At 47.4% G+C, this 23,700-nt stretch overlaps 1 protein-coding gene across 1 annotated transcript; it reads right to left on the bottom strand.

The window, feature by feature from the left end:
• Window positions 1-1,067: 1,067 nt before the first annotated feature.
• Window positions 1,068-22,457, bottom strand: hs3st3b1b (heparan sulfate (glucosamine) 3-O-sulfotransferase 3B1b). Its single transcript, XM_035533562.1, has 2 exons — window positions 21,092-22,457; window positions 1,068-4,283 (listed from the first exon to the last, which is right to left on the bottom strand). The coding sequence occupies exons 1-2, from the start codon at window positions 21,706-21,708 to the stop codon at window positions 3,665-3,667; spliced, it is 1,236 nt and encodes a 411-aa protein (XP_035389455.1). The 5' UTR covers window positions 21,709-22,457; the 3' UTR covers window positions 1,068-3,664.
• Between the last annotated feature and the right edge of the window lie 1,243 nt (window positions 22,458-23,700).

Genomic DNA, 23,700 nt, shown 5'->3' with positions numbered 1-23,700 from the left:
ATAATTATACTACAGTGTTATGGTGACCCTCCCACCGCGTATCTGTGGATCTGGTACACAAGCTTCTAGGACAGGTATTTTGGAAATGCACATGGGAGCTGAACTGTGGACCAACTGTAAGCTGCTGTGTGTGCTGCAGAACTGAGCCAGACCACATCTGCCTCAGGTAACCCACATAGAGCTGTGTGTGCCTGCAGTGTGTGCATGTTTGTGTGTGTGTGTGTGTGTGTGCCTGCAGTGTGTGCATGTTTGTGTGTGTGTGTGTGTGTGTGTGTGTGTGTGTGTGTGTGTGTCTTCCAGATTCTGCAACACCAGGCTGGAGGAGCCAGGTGCTAATCAGGCCTCCTCAGGGAGTGCGCTGTCCAAAAACAGAACAACTTCACACACACACACACACATACACACACACACAAACAAAAACACACAAACACATGTGCTGTCCAAAAACAGAACAACTCCAGCGGTGTTCCGGAGCAACACAGGAGCTTGGCATGCGGGCAACTCAGAGAGCATACACACACCACACCAACACCAACAACACCTGCACACACACACAAAAATGCAAACACGCTTGCACGCACACGCGCACCCATGCATGTCTTTTGAGTGGAGACTGAGTGGGTGGGCTGTAAAAATGCCCCCATCCTCAGGCCTCGCGTCCATCAGGCTGTCGCCACGCATCTGTGCAGCCTCAAGCTTCTCCACAATTACACGTCAGGCAGTGGGAAGGAGCTCTCAGTTCAGGGGTTAAACACTTCCACCTCTCCACCCATACAGATGAGAGGCCCTGTACACAACTGTAAGGTCTGGACCCGTGAATGAATTTCCCATTGTGAAAGACCTGCTCTACCACCAAGAACATATCTAGTAATGCAGTAATTCCGTTTAGTATTAATTATGAGTTTGGGTGCTCAGTGTACTACTTTGAAAAGTGTCTTTAGGTCTTTAGATGCAACAGCCCTGTGAGAACAGAGTCTTACTACAATCTCTTCAACCCCCGTAACATTATGAATTTATGACAGGACAAGACATGTTTGGTAAAATATATATTTTATTTATTTCTCCATACAAAGAAATATGAATGTTCAGTATTTAATTGTCTAGAAACATCTTTTCCATTTGCTCTTTCGTGGTGTAAAATTAATTACTTTTGATAGATACCACAAAATACTTGATTTACATGTCTTTTTTGTGTGTTGTTTTTAACATACAGATTTGCTAGCCTATCTATTATGTTATATGTGGGGTAAGACAAACATTACTATCTGAATCTTTCTATAAAGGTTGAATAAAACTCAACCATAAACACATGAACTGCTTGACCAAGAGCTAAGCTTTTGAAATTCTCTCACACCAATCATTATGAAATTGGGCAGTTCTCAAGGAGCCAGACTGACTCAAGAAGTCATTCACAATTTCACAGTTATTATTCAGGAAACATTCTGAACAATAAACTTCCTTCTTGAGTTTTTGTGGAGTGGGTGCCTTAGCGAACACAGCAGAGAAAGCATTCTCTCCCCCGTGACAGCAGCAGAAGCCGGTGCTAACCTCTGTGCCCAACGCTTTTTTAACCACACTCTGACACACTCTGGGATGAAACCCGGACGCAGGAGAGGAGCTTCGGGGGATTTTTGCTGTGGTCAGAGGAGTAGCCTTCAAAAGTGCGGCATGTTTTAATCTGAATGGAGAAACCGAGCAGAAGCGTGCGACGTTTCCCGCTCTTGCTCGTTTGTACAGCGTCCGCCATCGATTGGCTGTGTCCTCACCGCCGATTCCTACTTCACCCTCCTCTCCGAAGGAACCCACATGGGCTTCTGCGCAGCGAGCGGGAGGCACATAATCAACAACCGCCGGTCAGCGAGCCCTCGGCCGTCCGTCCCGAGCGCTCGCGAGCACCTCCTTCGGTTTGGATCACACGACGCCGACGCGAACGGAGGTTAAAGTGCGTTTGCAACCCGCCACCTCTGTCCCAGTGCACTGCCAAGCCTGCCTCTAAACACACTGGCGAACTCATTCTTCCACGTCAGCCCCACAGTGCCCAGCATTGGAGGGAATTTACCGCAAACTGGATATCAGCTCTTCAGAAAAATCCCTCGATTCACCACAGCCAAACAGCACGGACGGCAGCACTGTCATATTTTCTTGTTCCTTTGGCAACTGGCTGGACTTAATATGTTTGATCTGATATTTGAACACAATGCTGAGTAATGAGGAGCCGTCCTTGTAGCTGGTCAACCGGGGCTAAATGCGGGCATTTATCTCCTTTGAGGTGGCCGCCATCCCTGAGGCAGGCGGGCACGGAGCAGATAGAGCTCCAGGCAGTTTCTCCCCTCTTGCATAACAAGAATTCAAGCAGAAAAACAAACAAAAGCCCTAAAAACTGCAACATGGACAAAGACAGAAGTGTTGGGGCATCGTGTTTAGAGACATTAAAGTTTGAGAAAATTTGGCAACAAGATCTGGACTGCGATCAGCGCAAAAGGACTGAAAACGACATGAAAGAGGAATCAGAATATCCTGTGCTTCACTCAGCAAAGGATCCCACATTTTTAGCCACCCGAGCTAACTTCCTGGTTCCCGCTGCTGTGCACGGCTCCTTGTTGTTTGATCTGTCCATCTACCTTGGTCACGGACATGGAGATATGGCCAGATCACTTTCAAGATGATACCTGTATGGTCTTCCTCTGACAGATAGACCACAAAATCTACGAGAGCAAGTTCTTCAGACCCCATGACATCTCTCTCACAAACCCCATCTCACCCATGGAGATTTCACTGACCCTTTATTTGACCCCTGAACCCTCTGCGTGGCTCGGTAGCCTCGCTGTAACCCAGCTAATTTCTCAAGGAGGCGACGAAGTTGGAGAACACTAATCGATCCGATCGCGTGCATTACGGGATTAGAGTAATGTCAACATGTTAGCTTCCTACCGAACGCAGGGAGAGTCCTTGATTGATGAATTGCCCATTCATTAGTGTCCGCTGCCAGCCAAAGGTCGGCAGGACACTCCAAGAACGGATGTCATCGTGAGCAGCGATTAAGTGTATTGATCCGAACATTATTGAGTGGACAGGACATCTGATCAGCTGCATAGCCTGTAAGCTTGTCTAAGTAGGAATCGGGCCAAGCTGGAGAGTACCGAGAAATGAATCAGTCAAGCAACCTTGGGAGTGAAAGATGACCCATTACCCCTTACAATGGGGGGGGACCACACTCCTTGAGCTCATACTATAGAGAACTAAAATAAAAAAAAATAAAAAAAACTGTTGCTATTGGTCTGTCAATGCTCTATACCCGTAACACAGTGCATGTGTTTTCATCCGATCAATTTGTATTTCAGTCATTGCGTTAACAGTATTTAGAAGCACCATTTATTCAGATGAGCTGAATTTTATACGGATGTGAAAAAGAAAAGAAGAAAAAACACACCAGGAAGCCGGAAGTGTGGAATGTTGGGCTTGGGAGAGTGAATGTGGTCCAGATGCTCTGTACAAACATGGTTAGGCAGCTTAGTGAATTAATCGCTTAAAAATTAAAAATAAATTATTATAAAATAGATTTCTGTACATTTTACATATATATAGCAATTATCACATTTTGCCATTAGAAATACAGAAGGAAAAAAATAGTTTTGAGTTTTTGTAAAAAAAAATTCCCCCGCTTTCAATCCCAGCCAAAGTTATGCCCAGTCATCTGGTAGAACTTCATGTTGAAGGGCCTGTAGAAGTCTCGGAGCCTCTGCACCACCTCCGGGTGGATGTTGGGGTGGGTCCTCCCTTTGGTCTTACCCAGGCAGTGGGGTTTGCTGCTGCCCTCGGCCTTCTTGAGACAGGGGAAGCCCTTGGTCTGGTTGAAGTAGAAGTGTTTGTCCGTGATGATCCTCTTGAGCCCCAGGAAGTCCTGCACGCGGCCCAGCTCTCCGGCCGGGTCGCTGATCAGCCGCTCGCCGCTCACGAACAGGATCTGGCGCATGGGGAAGAACTGCAGCCAGTTGTCCAGGTGCTTGGCGTAGATGCCGATCTGGACGGCGCTCCATGAGGTGTCGATCAGCCCCGTCGTCCTGTTTTTGAAGGTCAGGCTCTCAAAGGTGGGAATGTCGGGCTTCTTGGACAGCGTCTGGGTGTAGTCCGAAATGGCCCGCGTCACCGGATCCCGCACCACCACGATCAGCTTGGTGGCGCGGGACATGGAGTAGATCCGGGCCGGAGCCTCGCGAGTCACGAAGTAGCTGGGCGTTTTCTCCATGGTGATCTGCCCCTCCAGGGTCTTCGGCATCAGCTCTCTGAGGAGAAGACAGAGAGCCACAGGTCAGAATGGAAATCTAATGAATGCACAAAGCTCCATAATCCAATAGCCCAGATGGCACATTCACTGCTTTCCAATCGATTCAAATCCCAACTTCAGTGTTTAAAGCAATCAGAATTGTTTCCAAAATGACATGCATAGATACGCCAGAGATACCCTAAACAAACCTAATAACATGTCTGGGGTCTAATGAGATGGTTATCTGAGTACATAAATAGGAGCAACATTTGGCCTTTTTACATCTACTATGTAAATACCACAGAAACATAGTTATGTAGGTTGAAACCTGATTACATTTTTGTCAAAATATCAAAATCTTTTGACCAAAAGCCAACAATTAAAGAGGTCTACACTTTCCAGAATATGAAACCGTGCTGTTCTAGCCAGGGTCATTTGAACTATTAACCATTTAAGAGCACCACTCTTTCCTGCAAGACAGTAGATGTGGCCATAGTTCTTAACATGTCCTTACGTCTTAATGCATGTTGCTGATGAAAACTTAACAGCCTTGTTTAAGGAAGGAACTCTGTGGCTAACAAGCTGAAGGCAGTGAGTGAGCAAAAATGATCTGGACCTGTAATGGAGGGGGCCTTTGAGAACATGGCGTGAAAACCAGGGCTGAGTTTCTGAATCAAGCCAAGTAGCGAAGAGTGAATTATAGTGGGGGAGATATGGCAGAGTTATGACAGGCATGGAGGGTGGCTGTGGAGTAGTGTAGCATTTTGTTTGCGACTACGGGCCACGCTGTTTACTCAAAGGCCTGCGCATTGGTAGCTCTGATGCATAAAAGCAAGCAGACCTGCTCGGGAGCCCCGTTTCTCAGTCCAGTCCTGAGGACTGACGGTCCACATTTTGGCTCCAACCCAGATCCCAGCAAGCCTGTATCAGATACAGAGTATCTTTACTGGACTGGTTCAAGCAGGTTTTGAGGTGGAATGGAGCAAAAATGTAGACTGGGGGGCTTCCTATGGACTGGGTGGACTAACTTTGCTCTAAAGCACAGAAGATTGTGGCAGTGCTGGGCTGCGATGGCTTGACAGACCCAGGAAGCTTCCGGTTCCCTTTGAGGGCGTGTTCATTTTGTTGTTTCAGTGGCCAGCTCCACTAAGATGCCACATTGAACAACAAGCCCTGCATGACTGGAGACCAGTTCCTCTACAGTAGATCACTGCAGACCCAATTGCACTGGTCTCAGCCCAGGAGCATGGCTCTATGGAGGAAACGCTGGAGATTTCATAGGACAAAACACAAAACACACATCAGTCGCTTTCACCTAGAAGCCCTGAAGCTACGAGAGGAAATTATTCAGCTTGCATTTTAATTCTTTTCGTTGTTTTTGCTTTTCCTTCCGAACAGAGCCTGGCATTGTGTTTTCCAGGATAAGAGTTTCTTAGTTCCTTCAGAAGGACTGTCAGAATAAGCTGATTGTACTCAAGGAGCCAGCGGGGAAAAGAAAGGCCGCGTTTCAGCGCAAATTCCAACGCGCCAGTCCAGCAGCAGAGAACAGCCAAAGGTGAAGTGCACTAATGACACGCCGTGTCTTATCTGATGGAGGATACGTGAACATGACTTTTTTTAAAGAGTCGCTGATCCAGTCGCAATGACGTCGGCTTCGACTCCTGCTGTCTCACGAGAGACCGGGGGAAAGACAAAAACTTGCAAAACCTTTATTAACTGAGCGGCAAAATGAAAACTAATTATCTGAGAGCCAGAAAGTCTACTGGCGTTAAAGAAGGTGGTTTAACACTTAAGATCAGACATTTTATTTCATTTTCAACCACTTTGCAGTGGTTTGTTCTTCAAAAAACCTGCAGGAAATCTAAACTTGTTGCTTGACCAGAGTTATAGCTTGAAGGCTTGAGGTTAGAGGGGAATATTCACTATTAATGACTAATTATCAAGGGGAAAGGGGAACAGCTGTTTGCGTGTGGGCGGGAGGCTTGCTAATGAGGTGAGAGAAAGATAACGCGCACGTTTGCTGTTTTACTGATAAATGAAGCCACCCCACCCCCAATCCTCACTGCATTAACACAATAAGCCAAAATGATTTACACACTATCACAACCTCATTTACACAATTGTGTACCATCACTGAATTGCCAAAGTCTTCACCAGAGCAAATTAGGGGAACAAAAAACTGAAACAAATGCTGAACCTGAACCTGATTTAACTTCTGGTAGAATTTCAGATTTAGTTCACCCTTTTAATTCAGTTAACGCTCACATACGAACGTGCTTTGAGATCATTAAAGTGTTAAAACAAAATATGATAAGTGGTTCAAAATGCAACTAAAGGAGCAAACTTAACTATAAACAGGAAACAAAACCTTGACAATTCTCCTCCCATTCTTTTCCTACTCTGCTGCTCTGAGCGGAAGCAGAGAAAGAGAGCGGGAGAGAGAGAGCGAGTAGAGAGGAAGGGTGGAGAGAGGGAAGGGAGCGAGAGAGAGAGAGAGAGAGAGAGAGGGGTCAGGGAGAAAAGAGGGCTCAAGAAGACAAGTAGCCAAGCTCTCCACAGAACAATACCCATTCTCAGCCATTTTGATTTATGAGGTGGTTCTTTTTAGTCATTCCGTCAGTAAACGGGCAGCTCTCTGACACCGGTGCCCTCTTCCCCTCTCTTCTTTCCTTTCAAGCGGCACATTGTCCTGGAGTGATCTGAGAGAACAGGGGCCAGGGCCGTGTCGGGGTAGGGGAGGAGGGGCCCGCACCCAGGCCCGTGAGCAGCACGTCCGGGGGCAGCGGGACCCGTGGAGGGTCCTGGAGCGGCTCACACCTCGAGGGCCTGACCCTCATGCCCCGCCAGTGGACCGGGTTAAGATACGCCAACGATCAATTATTCACCAAGGGATTAGAAAGTGGATAGGTGTGCTTGAAAAAGAGTCCCCTGTTAAAAGTGCGACAGACTTCTCTAATAACAGAGCAAGGTCAGAGAACGTGGCCGTCTTATCTACGTCGTTGGCCCTGCTGGAGGGTCGGGGGTTTTTTTCTCCCCCTGTTCTAATTTAAGGAAGTCTAATTCACACTCCGTTTGGTTATTCCTTCGGACATGAAGGCAGGAGTACACCGAGGCCGCCGCTCTGACGCGCCACCGCTTCCAAACGACAGCAGCGCAGCGAAGTCAATTGGCTCCCCGCACTCGGAGAACGGCTCCGAGCGGCAGTTCCACCGGCGTGCCGACGCGTGGACAGACGCGCAGTCTCCTACGGCAACGCGTGGCTTCAGACAGCGCGGCGCGCCGAAGCAAAGGCAGCAGGGGAGTGCGTTCGTGCTCGTGAACGCCGAAAAGCTTCCGGAACAGCTTCCTCTTCTCAGCAGCGGACCAGCGTCTGCCACCCGTGCCGCGGAGAACTCTGCCAAGTTGAAAGAGATGCCAGAGAGAGAGAGATAAGACCGAGAAAGCCTCCTCTCTTCAGAGAACCACTTCAAATAAAGCAATAAAGCACTCTGCCTTTACAGGCCATCTTCCAACAGACTGACAGAGATAAAAAAAAAAAACATTTCGGAGACGGGGAGGGAAGAAGAGAGAACTTAAGTGTTGTGTTTCCGCTCCTGTTCCCAGATCTGAGGGACGTTCGATTGGCTGATAAGAGGTTGTTTTTGCTTAAATGAGAGCACTGGCTCAATAATCCCCCCTGTTTTGCTTTCATTCACAGCTTTCATGAGACAAATGCTGAGATATCCCTTTCTTTCAAGTTCAATGTTATGACTTTTTTCAGTGCACACAAACAGAAGAACCAGGAGCACTGCCGTGAGCTAAACTTTGGTCTTTGACGTAGACAAAGCACCCTCCTTTCAGAAAGTCTTGCTCTTTTGGTTAAAGTCAGTCATGTCAGATCTAAAATCATAGAAACAATTTTGGCACACACATGTCCGGTGGGCCAAAAGAATCAAGTTGAGAACCAGAGAGTGCTTAGTCACCGTACAGCTACACCCACCCAGTCTGCCGATGGCGTGGATGCTGGTTTCTGTGTGCGATGCCCTCACAGCCGGATGGCGGTTCCCACACTCTGGCTTCTCTCCAATAATCAGGCTATTGATTACAGTGTCTTAACCCCAGGCTGGTGGGGATGTGGAGATCTAAGCATTTGACTGACACATCACCCGGCCAAGGAGGAAACACATCCCTTTCCCACTGCAGGACTTACTAACAACTAGATGAATGGAACAAGGGGGGAACGAGTGGGTGGAAAATGATAGAAATGTCATTCATTCCTCCGCCGGTAGAGGAAACACATCACTTGTTTGTTAAGATGGGAAAGCACCAAAAGGTCTCATTAAGGGAGGAGTACGAGGCTCCCATCACTCCCAGGGCGAGCCGACACAGGCGGTCCCCTCGCTTAAGCTTCACACCCTGAAGCAGATCTTCGTCTCCTCATTGTGTCTTTGTCTTTGCATGGGGGGGGGGCGTCTTTCTGCCAACCGTGGCTCCGAGCCAACGCTCTCTCCTCGGCGGCTTCCACAAGCGTCACCCGCCGGCGATCGCCATCGCCCGGGGGGAGAAATGTCCGGAATCCCTCTGCGAGGAGTACACGCTGGGAAAGGAGTTAGGAGCAAGCATTCGTAAAGCATGCGTGCAGCAAGGGTGACCACACTCTCCCACCCTCGCCAGACCGAGCCTCGCTGATTGAACGCGTGGGGTCAGGCGTGCGGGGCGAAACGGCCTCCGCGCTGGCGCCTCCGCGAAGGCAGCCGTGCACGCCCGACATTCCACAAATGGAAACTTGAAAAACACCTGGCCAAAAAAAACAGAGCCATGACACGTGAGTTAAAGGAATAAAACATAAAACTGTGAAATCTGAAGAGATTTACGGCAGATCGGTGTAGGACCCTGTAGAAGGACTGAGAAGGGGCAGTAAAGGGTTATATATGTTAGTGTGTGTGTGAATATAAAGGGTGTATTATGTGGGGGAGGGGGTGTGCAGTGAGAGAGCAGGAAATTTAACCCTTTCTTGGTGAGTGTATTAGCGTTGGGTTATTGAGTTCTGCGCAGAAAGAACGACAGTTGATAATCTGCGGTGATGCAGCTAAGACACCATGCACTGTGCACGGAGTGTGGGAGTGTGTGTGTGTGTGTTGCTGCTACCGGGGCTTTCCACCTGGCCTCCCCGCGGTCCTCTGCAGCTCCCTCTCTGCACGTCACGCTGACCCTGACATACAGTATCAGACACTACGTTGTCGTCCCCGGATCAGTCTCCGATGTGCGTGTGTGTCTGATCCTCGTCTGTCTGCCGGTCTTAGGCGCGAGCCTGGCCCAGCAGAGCCGTCTCATTCTGACGGGTTCGCCCTATCAGTGTCAGCAGGACTTTTGAGACGCTCTCGGGGAGGGAACGTGTCTGAGAGATAAATAATGCACACACAGACAGGATCAGAGACTCAGCCCTGTCTTTTCCCCGGTTCTCACTCACGGTCCCGTCACGCGCACGGCCCTGGACGTGCGTCGGGGTGCAAATCGAGGAAAACGTTGCGTGCCTGCAGCATTACTGGCCAACAAGAACTCCAACGGAAAAACAGCCATTTCGCTTTAAAGCAGCCGTGCTAACGAAGGGTGCTCGTGAAAGAAATGCAGAAAATGATTAAGCCAAAAGGCCCCTCCCTTTCACAGCAGGGGGGGGGGGCGGAGTGTGGAGGTGGGGGTGAGTATTATTTAATCCCTGTTTTGTCTAACTGTAGTGGGCTTCAGTAGACTGACTTCAGGGTAAAGAGTCAGCCTGCACTAAGAAAAAAACAAAACAAAACACAGGATTTACCAGAACAGAACAAAACACAGAATGAGACACTACAAGACGTGCGTATCATAACAGATGATATCTGAAAAGGGATCGCGGTCTCTGTGCTGTGGTGCGCTTTCGGGCCGCTTTCTCTTGTGCTTGCTCGTTCGTAAAAACAGGCCAGCAGTGCGTAAAATCACGCACGTCCCCACGCCACCCAGCAGGTGGCTGAAGCCTTTAAAGTCCGCCGGGAGCACCAGCGTCTCAGTGTCCGAGTGCCACATCGAGTTGCGGCCGGTGGTGTGGAATTACTGCACGTCCGGGGCGTCGGCGTTAGCCATGCACACTCAATAAAAGATGCAGAACTGAGGCTAGGAGGCTAGGAGGGGGTGGGGCAACGCACAAACTTCACACGTGTAGTTACAGCAGGTGGTGCCTACCTGGAGCAGGTGGTGTGCACGCACACACTTAGCTTTCGCACTCAGCAGCCGTTTGCACATGCACACGCACACTCACTCACCGGGCTGGACCGGTCACGGCACTTTGCGATTCGCTAGGTGGAGTAATGCAGAGCTAAACTTACTAGAGGATTAAAGGTATGCTTTTAATAAAATAAAACGTATTGCTCAACGACAGTGAGCCAGTTATGCCAGTGAGCCGAGTCTATCAACCAGGATGGTGTGTGTGTGTGTGTGTGTGGTGTTCCTTCAAGTTACTTTTCTTTTCAAACCTTAGAATGAAACCTTGTAGTCATGTGGACTTCATTCAAGTTTCCAGACTCTGGGTGCTGTACACTGTGTACTTCTCTCTGAGTAATTACCTTGCTTAAATAACCCAGCAGATAATGGTCATTTCACATTCATCTGGCCTTCTGGCTCTTAGTGGTCATCAAGCCTGCAACTCAGCGTTTGTACTGGTGGAGTAATCCGTAGTGATAAGCCTGTTTGCTTACCCAGAGTGTTTGTGGAGGGTGTTAATGGGCTGCGTTCACATTCCAGCAGAACGGCATTCAGGCCTACAGTGGGCTGGGCCTACCAGAACACGGAGAGGCCCACTCACATATGTGTGACACACGGAGAGCCCCATTCACATACACATGACACACGGAGAGCCTCACTCACATACACATGGCACATGGACAGCCCCACTCACACACACATGACAGACGGAGAGCCCCACTCACACACTAATGACACATGGAGAGCCCCATTCACATACACATGGCACACAGAGAGCCCCACTCACACACACATGAGACACAGACAGCCCCACTCACACACGCATGACACACAGAGAGCCCCACTCACACACACATGACACACGGAGAGCCCCACTCACATACACATGACACACAGAGAGCCCCACTCACACACACATGACACACAGAGAGCCCCACTCACACACACATGAGACACAGACAGCCCCACTCACACACGCATGACACACAGAGAGCCCCACTCACACACACATGACACACAGAGAGCCCCACTCACATACACGTGAAACAAAGACTGAAACACAAGCTTCAAAGTCCTGTTTTCAAAGCCAGGACACATACCCCTTGCTCCTGTACCTAAAACACACACTCACACACACCACACACACACACACACACACACACACACACACACACACACACACACACACACACACACACACACATTCCTTCCCAGGTGAAGTGTGTTTGAAGGCAGATGTGTCTGAAGCACAGGGGATTTCCTGTGCCAGTCTGTCTCTCTGGTACAGCAGCATAGAGCTGTACAAAAATCATTGCTGGTACCTGGTACCTTATGCAATTCTCACTCTCACAATCTTGCTCACATGCACACACACACACACACACACACACACACACACACACACACACACACACACTCTGTCACTACAGCAACACAGGTCAGTGCTGGTACCTGCTGCATCTCACACATCTCACACTCATATACACACACACACACACACAGTCTCTCTCAATCACACACACATTCCACACACTGCTCCAAACATGCATTGCGTTCTGCCAGGCCAGAATGATTATCTCTGCTGTGTGACCCTAGAAGAAGCAGTGATGATAAACTCCTCCGCTAACAGTGGGAGGAGTCCTAAAAGTCCTCAGATCAGCCTCAACTTTCATTCTTTTTTTGATTTTTTAAATGTTTTACTTTTTTTTTTTGGATGATAGTCTAGATATTGTCTTGCTGCACAGTTCAGCACCTTCCAAAGGCTCACATGTGACACCAGGTCCGGACCGGTGTTATTTCAGAAAAGGATGTGAGAAATATTGAACATTCGATCACACATTTTTCTTTTTTTCTTTTTCCTTCGCTTCTCGCGCTCTCGCCGTTCTCATTTCTGTCTGTCTGTCCAGGTTCCAAGAGACCCCACAGTTCCAAAAGAAACAAGATCTGTGTTGTCCGAGTCAGAAAGACAAGCTGTTCGGAGACCACAAAATGTGGATGTGAGTAGACATTTGAGAAATGAACTTATACCACAGACGAGAACAAAATCTACAGCATGGACCATTTTGCTTTGTTTTCATATCACTGTAAAGCAACATATAGACAATAATTCACAAGCTGCTTTTAGTATCTGTAATAGACCTTCTTGGTGTTCCCTTATGAATCCAAAGTGCTACAAATGGCTAAAGAAAGTTATGAAACGGTAACAGGCTGTAACAGTACAGCAGTAACTCAGCAAGAAAAATCACTTCCTTTAAAAATACAAGAGAAAGAAGAATTTTTACACGGTGGTGAACAACATTAGTCACAATCTTCAACTTTTCAACTACACTACCAAGTGTTTTTAGTTTCAACTTTATCAAGGAAAATCTGACAAGTTTTTTTTCTCTCTCCCAAATAGACATAAAGAGATCTCAGTATTTATAGACTCTGTCTCTTCTGATAACAGAGAGTGAGAGAAAAGATGAATGCTCATGAAAGGAGCGAAAAGACAAGAGGAGAGACACAAAGGAGAAACAGGGTCTGGGCCGCACACACACATCTCTGTTGCCTTGGAGCGTCATTCACGCTGTGCTCCTGCGAGCACATCAACGCTTCTGTGTGTGTGTGTGTGTGTTCCCTTAATTGTCTGCTCTTTTCTTGCAGGGGTTAATGGGAACACTGGGGGGTCTCCCCTTCTCCCCGATCCTCTACCTTTTCTCTTGCTTTCTCTCTTCACCTCACAGACAAATGTGAGTGCGCACACACACACACACACACACACACACACACACACACACACACACACACCCCTGCAGCTCTGGTGGGAGCCAGTCGGATTTGTTCACATCTTTCCACTCGTCCTGTTCCACACTAGCTTCGTTCTCATTCATCTGCCTCCGTCCTGCCCTGATCATTGAAGCTCCCGGAAATTGAGCTCTGACTCATAGTCCCCCTAGACGAGGGACACAGGAGAACCGCACACTGAGCAGCACCGCCCTCCTCACCGGCCGGCGCCGCTAGCACGGCCAGCGGTGCCCGCCGGTGAAGAGGGCGGTCCCCCTCTCTGGCTTTCCCTGCTTGGTCACCGAGCTCCGGCGTGACAGCAGCCGCTAGCTGACGGGGGAGGAGGCCGTGTCCAACTCCGACACGCAACATCCAGACCAGCAGCTTGTCTGAAAGAGGCCGATTCAGGAGGAGTTGTGAGACACGGTCTGCTCACCCCAGGCTTCTGGGCGAGTGTGCCGAAGTGTGGGGGGGAGGGGAGTATCTCGTCGTCTTTTCTTTGTTGTTTTTTCTTTTCTTTCTCTTGCTGTCACCAGTATGAATATATACTTGATTTTCTAAAGCTAGTGAGAGAAAGTCACAAATACGTGATGAACACAAGTGGCTGCGACTAGCAGGACTGCAGTCACATTTCGTGTGTACGACGGCAAAACGTGGGATTTGCGCGTTAGAAAAAACATTTCTCAGCAAGGAATATGTGATGCTGACACAGAGTTGCCTTTTGTTTCTTGTTTGGGCGAAGGGTGCACACCCCCCCACCCCAGAAAGGCCAGTATGGTGTACAACCCCCACCCCAGAAGGGCCAGCAGCTCTGCAGTGGCTGACCACCTCAGTGCCCCTCAGCCGTTCCTCTCTTCTCGGGTTGTCTCGTTTGACAATTAGCCAGTGGTAATTTGAGGGACGAACCACGGCTCCTCCCTAATCTGCCCCCCAGGGCTGTGGCCATGCCAGCTTGCGCAGGGGAACCAGGGGCTTCTTTCTCCCGCACAGGCCTGAGCAAAACAGCAAACAGCCAATAGGAGGGAAGCCTCCACCAACGACACACCAAGGCCCCGCCCAGGATGTGATGGACGAAGCATGATTGTGACATCTCCATCATATATAGTGGCAGGACCGACAGGTAAATGAGAAACACTCTTGCAACCTCCTGTAGGAGACTGAATGTTTCCAGTGGTGCTTTACCATGTGTGTGTGTGTGTGTGTGTGTGTGTGTGTGTGTGTGTGTGTGTGTGTGTGTGTGTGTGTGTGTGTGTGTTTGGGGATTATAAGGGAACAGGAAGACTGTGGGAGGAGATGGAGCAAGAGAGAGAGAAAGAGAGAGAGATGGAAGGAAGGTCAGATAGAAAAAGCAATGGCAGAGAGCAAAGAACAGGGGATCTGCTTTTAATAAAGAGACGGTGTTGGGGATGAGCTGTCTGGGGGAGGGGCATGAGCACAAAAGGGCCATCAGCCATTGGTTGGGAGGACGCCGAACGGCTGAGGCCGCGCTGGGCCGCAGGTCTTTCAGTGTTGCCCAGCGAGCGCAGACGCACACTTCCAATAAAGGACGTCGACCTGCTGAAGCTCCGACCGACGCAGGACGTCTGCGTCACACCTGACCTGAGTATCTTTAGTGGGAAGTGCAGATTCATGCTGACTTGAGGCACTTTTCCAGTTATTATTGAAATTCTCCTTCAAATTAGACATGTGATGATACATAAAACCTGCTTGAAATGCAAGACATTATTATGCTAAAAGTACTGCTACTGTATGAGAGAGAGAGAGAGAGAGAGAGAGAGAGAGTGTGTGTGTGTGTGTGTGTGTGTGTGTGTGTGTGTGTGTGTGTGTGTGTGTTTGATGAGCTTCTGACAAGGCTCACCTGCTGAGCAGATGGTCCTTACTGGGCAATGCTGCACAACAGACTGTTTGCTGACCCTCAACCAAAGAGCCTTTGACTGACCAACGAACACCACCTACTGCAGCCCAAACTAATCAATAAATCCCAGTGGATCTACCAAAGCTTGGCTTGTTACTGTGTGTGCATGTGTGTGTGTGTGTGTGTACATGCAGTTATAATAACCTTCACCAGTTCTCCCTACTAGCAAACTGAATGCACAGCTCTGGGTAAGCAGTGCCTAAAGCTCCTCTCACTCCTCACCAGCCCGCATCATCTACCATGACGTAGCCCGGCTGGCCCCTGCCTTACAGGAGCAGGAAGTGAAGAGGTTGGGTTCCAAGGTGACAGCATATATACGGGTCACCTACGCGGCATCGCCACACCCCTGGGGAGGAAGGATAAAGCATGAGCACTCATTCAGAATAGGCCTTTCCACACATGGGGGTCCACGCATGGTGGTCTACATCTGGGGGTCCATGCTTGGGGGTCCACGTCTGGACAGGGTGGTGGGGAGATGACGTAGGAGGTGCTGGCGGTCGCTTTGTAGATAAGAACTTTCAAGTGACAAACTTCCAAAGGCTTCCCAGTCAGATAGCGGAACGGGATTTTCTCTGGAGTGACCCCCCCCCCCCAAACAAAGCTCCACTTGGGCCTTTGTTGGGCAGCACTAAATAGCAGGAGCACCACAGGCTGGTTCTCTGATACCTCCTCCTTCACCACAGCACCGGGCCACAGAGTGCACACCTCTGGTCGCACACCTCTGAGCGCACACCTCTTCGTAGTATTGCCCTCTTTAATGGGTTTAGTAAAACTTGACCTTTGAGCACATGCTGGAAGTGAGGCTAACATGTGCAGGGCCAACATGCGGAGGAGTCTGAACAGGCCAACGTGAGGAGGAGTCTGAACAGGCCAACGTGCGGAGGAGTCTGAAGAAGGCCAACGTGCGGAGGAGTCTGAACAGGCCAACGTGAGGAGGAGTCTGAACAGGCCAACGTGAGGAGGAGTCTGAACAGGCCAACGTGCGGAGGAGTCTGAAGAAGGCCAACGTGAGGAGGAGTCTGAAGAAGGCCAACGTGAGGAGGAGTCTGAACAGGCCAACGTGCGGAGGAGTCTGAACAGGCCAACGTGAGGAGGAGTCTGAACAGGCCAACGTGAGGAGGAGTCTGAACAGGCCAACGTGCGGAGGAGTCTGAAGAAGGCCAACGTGAGGAGGAGTCTGAACAGGCCAACGTGAGGAGGAGTCTGAACAGGCCAACGTGAGGAGGAGTCTGAACAGGCCAACGTGGGGAGGAGTCTGAACAGGCCAACGTGAGGAGGAGTCTGAAGAAGGCCAACGTGAGGAGGAGTCTGAACAGGCCAACGTGAGGAGGAGTCTGAACAGGCCAACGTGAGGAGGAGTCTGAACAGGCCAGTGTGCCCCCCATTCAGAAGCACATGAGCTGAGTAAACACCTCCAAACATTACAGTGAATAAATGACTCAGAGCTAGCAATCAGCACTTGAAAAAATAAAGCATTTCCCAGTATCAGTCCCTCCCCCCAGTAATTAAAGAAACGATTCAGCCTTGCTCAAGCACTGCTATGCGTAAGGAAGAGGGATTTGACTCCAGGATGAACCTAAGCAGACTGCAGAATTCCTTAGCACTTTGTCATGCAGTTCACCCAGCCTTGCAGAGCATGCATCTCCCCTGCACAGAGACATGGCCTTGCTGATGCCTCTAAGGGGTGAACTTGACCACTTATTAAATCATTAATGTCCCGAAAAAACTGAAAACACACACTCAAACACAGATGGACATACAGACAGACACACACACACACATACTAAAGAGGCTCCAGCAGACCAGGCGAAACCAGATATCACCATAGCACAACTGCTGAAACAATTATTCAACACTTCTCACACACTCACCTCCATCAAAGCATCGGGAAGGACAAGTAGAGACAGTTGTTAAAACGTCTGAAGATTTATCATGGAATACGTGCCAATTTAACTGAAACTGAAGCAATTAAAATGCCGGCTGACTTTTAGATGCCATTTATATGATGCTGTTGTGAAGTGAACTTTTGCAAAGGGAAATGTGTAAAGTAATGTTCCGGCCAGACTTAGTGAATGCAAACGTGTGGTTTGGCGCATTGCATGTAATCAATATTTTTCCCATCTAAACCTAAAACTAATCCTAAGATTTACCTTGACAGAAAAAGGGAAATGTTTTTGCCCTTCTAGTTTTAAAATATGAAATGTGTAGATTTTGTAAAGGACAAAATTACTGACTTTCCTATATAGACATTTGTCCCTAAAAATGCATGAACACACACACACACGATAACCTCTCTGTAGAGCTGCTCAGACACACACAGAGAAAAAATGAATCCTTCTGGAACGCACCCGCAGACACCTCAGTAGAACAAATCACATTCATCCACTGACATGGAAAAGCAGACAAAAGCAAGCAAAAATAGCTTTCAAATGTTCGCAAGGATTCAACCATTCCAACCCACACACCAACCCAGGCTCTTTCTCCTTCTTGCTCTTCGGGAACAGAACTGCCCGAGAAAAAGAGAAGCTCCTCGTGACAGCCAACCCAGTCCCCAGTTAGTGCATATTAGCCTTGCTGGCCTCGTTGGAGGAGTTCACTCTATAAACATGGCCTATGTCCCATCAAACCTCACACTTCATTAGGGGACATGTGCGCTTTCGTCCTCTGCTGGATCCTCAGACGGGGTCGTCGGAGGCACCGCAGGGCTCTGCACCCCGAGCCGGATTATCAGACTGGAACTTTGGCCCCGACAGTTCAACGAGCCAGCTGCGTTTCACTAACGCGCACTCGGAGTCTCGAGCGCGGTGGCCGCCCGTTTCCCGTCCGCGCGCGCGCGTCCCCGAGGGCCGGCGGTGTCGCGCTGACGTAAGTAGCGACGGGACGCGCGGGACGAAGAGGGAAAGGGTGCGAGAACCTGAGCGAGCGGGCGCCTTTCCTTGCGTGTTACAACACAAAACCGAGATAAAGAATTTCAGCGTAGTATCTCATTCCTGACTCAACCCATTTAATAAGGAATCACGGTAAATGGAAACTACACCGCACTATTCAGTCGCTTGGTTTTGGTCTCCCGTCCCTAAAAAACAAACAAACAAAAAACTTTATCAAACAATATGTTTCAAATGGGCTGGTTATTGTCACGATCTACTGCGTGGTGTTGAACAATCTGACTCCCTTGAACTAGATGGTTTAATACTATAAGTGGAAGCGCTTTCTAACCTTTCCGTCACTCTAACGTGATATTTAAAATGTTTCGTCAACGTTCACAGCTTTATGGTCCAAAGTTTGGCCATGCGGAAAGATTCCTGATCGTACATCTGGAAATTATATTTTAAAGCTCCATCAATAATTGACAACGTCAAGAAAGGGAGAATATAAACCGAACCTACAAGGGAGGGTGACTGTAAACTGAAATGTACACGTATTTCATTCCGAAGCTTTCATAAGGCCTGAAAAGTATTTATCTGGTAAATCCGTAATTTGTTGCAATTAACGTTGTTGCCGCTATCGCGCAGACAGATAGAGAACAGCTTGAGGGTGAGCTTTAAACCGGATTTGGTGGATCAGATGTGGCCTACGCAAAACCCGGAGCGCTTTAACAGAAGCGCCGTAGCCCGACACGGTCTTCGGCGTCCCTAGACGGCACAACCGGTACAGGCGTGTTTATTTTAGCCCACTTCCCCTTAACCATGGGGCCGGCTGCCTCAACCCTAGTGTTTGCCCTAGTGTTTGCTTTAGAAATAACGGATTCAAAGAGAACCGAGACGTTAACTGTGGCATAGGTTAGAGGAATACACCGTACATAATAACGGAATATAATGGATATAGTAGCTTTGAGAACAGCCGAAACAGATTAATAGACACTGACCTGCAAAAAAGGTGTTTTTTTAATTTTCATTCCATTTCGGGTTTTTTTTTTTGTACTCCCGCACAGGCTGCCGCACGGTGGAGCGCGCAGGCCCGAGCGACCCCAAAAAACCGCAAACGGGATAAATGAACCGTCTCTGGAACGGGGAATATAATATTCATGAACACAGCTCTCTTTTCATCTAACCTAGATCTACTGCACATTACCTCTTCTGGCAGTTCTTCCACTCGGTCCCGCGCCTTTTGAAGGGGCCCCCACAGATACGCATATTTACCGCGCTGCATTTTCTCCCCCAACTTGAGTAAAATCCGTTTATTGGGACAGGCGTGTAGTTCAGAAAGGTTTTATCAACTTGTCACGGCGACATTCGTTCTGCTGGCGCCCGGGTAAGAAGGAAAGGAACGGACCGAGACTCAGAGGCTGCTCTGTTTCCCCAAGACTGCCTTGTTCAAAAGCACGAGTTTCCCACGCATTCAATGAAATTGTCATTTCTTTAATTAGCTTTTAGAGAAGAAATATTCGATAGTAAATCGTTTAGGGTGCGTGCAGATATAAATAGAACAACGCAGTGAAAGCGGTTTTATTATATAGGTTACGGGGCTATTCCAGTATAAATTATTTAAATGTACAATATGGTTTTGAAGAATAAACCTGACCAAAATCTAACTATGATCCTACCGCAGCAAAATGTAAAAAAATGCTTAAGATGCAGTTTTTTAAGAGGTGTTTGCAGAGTTATTTGTAGCTATTGTTTCAAACGCAATTTAAGGCTATTGCAGTGTAAATCACTGAGTGTACTATTCTTTTTTTTATAAAGGAAGGTTTTCAAAGTTTTAAAGTACCCTAATTTGGTAAAGAATTGGCTTTATAAACCTAAGACCAGTCAATCAGTAACTGCCTAATTAACAAAATAGCAAATAAATAATATTTTTATAATACATTTAATACTAGCCATGTGTTTATGTGAACCCCCCCTCCCCCCCAAAAAAAGTTTTTAAAAAAGTTTTTACTAATTCTCAAAGCAGTACATTAAATTGATTTATGGGAAACTCAGGGAGGAGTAAAATATTTAGATCTCAATAACAGCCAAATACTAAATAAAGAGCCGATATTATGAATTATTATTCAGTTGTGTTCACTTGCGAGACCGTCAATGCGATCTTACGCTTCTTTAATTTATATAACGACACTGAGGGAAAACAACCTCAACTGGCCAGTTTAAATAATTGACTTTTGAAACTTTTGGAAATGGAAAAGTAAGGAATTTACGTGCCGTTTAGGTTTTAAGGTCGAGCGCAACTACCGTGGGGACGGACAGCCTTCAGTGATCCTCGCGCGTTCCACAAAGACTACGGCGCGGCAGCGGAAGGCATCCTCGCGCAACGCCACACGTCGGACGGTGCTAGTTCAAATATCGGTTGACTGAACTTATCAGTTTAATCGGAACAGTTTCAGATAATGTGGAATTTAAAATCTATGTTTAACACTTTAGAAATGCGTTCTATGCTACTTGAAAAGGAGGTGGAAATTCAACAGAAACCAAAATTTGTCATCTTCAAATGATGAAATAATCATCTACTTATGAATCAAAACATGAAGACTTTGCATATATAAATACAACAGTTTAGGGTGGCGATTTAGGTGCACGATTTTACACCCACGTTTATGGACAAACTGTAAGATAACGAATTATTATAATAATTACTTTGGCTCATCCATTTGCCGAAGATAAATGATAATTCAAATTATTTACTTAACGTGTAAAGCTAAACTTAAATCAAATTATATATACAACTTTTTGAATGAAAAAAAAATTTTTTCGTCGAAAAGCGTATTCTTTATTTAGACTCATTCTGTCTTCATTCTGTTCTTTAAGTTGTTCTTCCCCTCTGCCTCATTGGAACAAACGCTGTTTAAAGTGAAGTATCCTCACCAAAGCTCGCTCGCTCTCGCTCTCTCGCTCTCGCTCTCTCTCTCTCTCTCTCTCTCTCTCTCTCTCTCTCTCTCTCTCTCTCTCTCTCTCTCTCAACAATATCAAACGTGCACACCAAAGCAAACACTCGCACTCGCTCACCTGTACCAGTCCAGTCCGTTGTCATAATTTCGGTCGAAGAAGTGCGGCTCGGCCCCCACCGCCCTGATGTCCGGATGCACGCGAAGGAACTCCAGTAGCGCGCGCGTCCCTCCTTTCTTCACCCCGATGATGATGGCCTGAGGCAGCCGCTTGCTGCCCGAGCCGTTGGAGAAACTCGAAAGCGCGCTCTGCTCCGGAGACCTCCGTTCTCCTCTCGCGTCGTACCAGTCCTCGGCCCTGTCCGTCTCCGCTTCAGTGGTGGAGAAGTCTCTAGCAGCCGTGCTATCAACCGCTTCGTCGTCGTCGGATTCCAAGTCTACCCAGCTCTGCGCTCTGGGAAGCAGCCTGGACATTAGATCCGCCCGGCCGCTTTCTGTCCTTTTACCGGGGAAGTCTGCGTCCCTGGCCCGATGACCGTCCACGAGCAGGCTTGGCACTGTAGCGCAGTAGCCGACGCAGGAGTAGAGCAAGTACACCCACAGCAGGAGCATGATGCCAAAGAGCGCGAGCTTCTTCCTCGCCGGACTGACTGAGAGCGCGTGGAGATGTTGGCACAGCAGGCTATATTCCATAAGCCTCGTGGACACATACCATATTCCAACGGGACATTCTGACATGCAAAAAAAAAAAAAAAAAAACCCTCTCCTTGCGCCTCAGGAATTCCCGCAGGATACGCAAGCCATTGGTCCTTAAGGAAATAAATAGCAAAACATAAAATAAAAAAAGAGAAGCTATTCTAAAGTAGAAGAAAAAAAACTTGGGTATGCAAAATCAGCTCCAAACGAAGCGACGGCCGACCATGATTGCCAAACAGATGGGGAGAAACTACACGAATATGAGGTGCGTGCGAGCGCTACTCCAAAGTCTAGCCTGCACTCACCCCCGGTCGCGTTCCCGTCTTCTACCGCACGAGCTACCGCGCACTCGAAAGTCTCGGTCTGCGGGCCAGACCTTATAGAGCGCCGGAGACTTGGATATACGTGTGACTGACAGTGCCCGCGTCCTATCGCAGCGCAGAGAGGCAGCCACTGCTGATTTGTTGACAAAAGCCTACCTATCAGAGGGCCTCGGGGGAGGGCTTACAAGGAAGACGCTCGCATCTCAAAGACGATTAAACGCTCTTATTGGATAGGGGAACATTCGATAGGAGTCCTTTTAATCCAAAGATTTGATGAGTAACAAATGTGCAGCACAGCTCTTTCGGACATTAAAAGACGTTTCCAACAGAAAATGTGGTGCCGCGGCAAATAGACTATACAATGTGTCAATGTTTCGATAATTTCCAAATAAACATGTTTATTATTTGTTCATTAATAAAGAGAACATTCTTGATTTGTCAGAGTTCGAAAGAATACAACCTCTTTTGAAAGTTGTGCCAAAAAAAATCTGTAAAATTGAGTTCCTTTCATAAACTTTCAAACGCACAAACCTGGCAATAAAAAACTAGATAAAAACTTATTTTGTGTTCCGTAATATTGTTTAGGCTGCATATTGTAAACTGTACACGTTTTACAGCTGTTTCATACTTAACTTTCTTAACGTAGTCAGAATAATAAACAGCAAATGACTGTGTAAATGTAAACATTCGAAGCAAAACGAGGAGATAATGGATCGGAACGGAATTGTGGCATCGCAGACGTTTCCGTTCAAATAAAACAATATCGGCTATTCTCAATTTTGTTAATGGAAGTTTCAAATCAACAATAACATTTTCAGACATAAAACAATCTTAGATATCTTTATATAAGCAAGGGAGTTGGAAAAACTTAAAAGTTATATATGGTATATAAATATTTAATTTACGTGTAATTATGACAAATGGGACGGGGCGATAATGTGGTCATATTTTAATAGTTTAATATTTACACATCTCTTATTTTCTCCTAAACACGGTACAAAGTAATATCTAAAGTTGTCAAATAATTTAAATGATCACACACGACGTACAATGGGAAATTACTGTCGAACAAAGTTATAAAGAATTTCTTCTTTAATGTTGCATTGGAGATGACCTTCTGATGGTGACCCATACAGTTATCTTTGGTGTCTTAATCTTAAGAACAATGTACCGATTTAGAGCGAACGAACTACAGAAATGCATGACATTATGAGATCCGATAACGGCCTGAAAATAAAATTGACAGTCACTTTTTTTTTTTTTTTTTTTTTTTTTTTTACAAAAGAAATTTCAAATAACAGGATAATTCACATTCATCTATATAAAACAAAAAGTATTGCATGTTTATAGGGAACAAATACATAAACTCCGACAAAGAGGGCAGGTAAATTCTTTGGAGAAACTTGTGCATTAGCAGGCCCCAGACAGGGGTTCCGTTTCTATGCAAGGACGTCCTTCGCTTAAAACCGCACATTTCTGCTTTCTACAGCTGCTTCTGGCCCGAACTTGTACTCGTATGTCGGCTGCAGGACGCAGAGCTACATATAGTTCATTTCAGAGATTGATGCGGCCGGATCCCTGAAGATGAAATACATCTCCGTAGCACCGAGAAAGAACTAACGGGAATATTTCGCACATAAAACATCAGTCTGCTGCATGATTAAATTTTATGCACCCGCTGAGAGTGTGTAAATCAGTTGCAAAAATATCA

Source organism: Electrophorus electricus, chromosome 14, assembly GCF_013358815.1.
Source record: "Electrophorus electricus isolate fEleEle1 chromosome 14, fEleEle1.pri, whole genome shotgun sequence".
NCBI lineage: Eukaryota > Metazoa > Chordata > Actinopteri > Gymnotiformes > Gymnotidae > Electrophorus > Electrophorus electricus.
This window is presented reverse-complemented; position numbering and strand designations above follow the sequence as displayed.

Coding starts and splice junctions, on each gene's coding strand:
- hs3st3b1b (XM_035533562.1), bottom strand. CDS start 21,708: ATGTCAGAATGTCCCGTTGGAATATGGTATGTGTCCACGAGGCTTATG. Junction 4,284..21,091: donor AACGGACTGGACTGGTACAG/GTGAGCGAGTGC, acceptor TCTTCTCCTCAG/AGAGCTGATGCCGAAGACCC.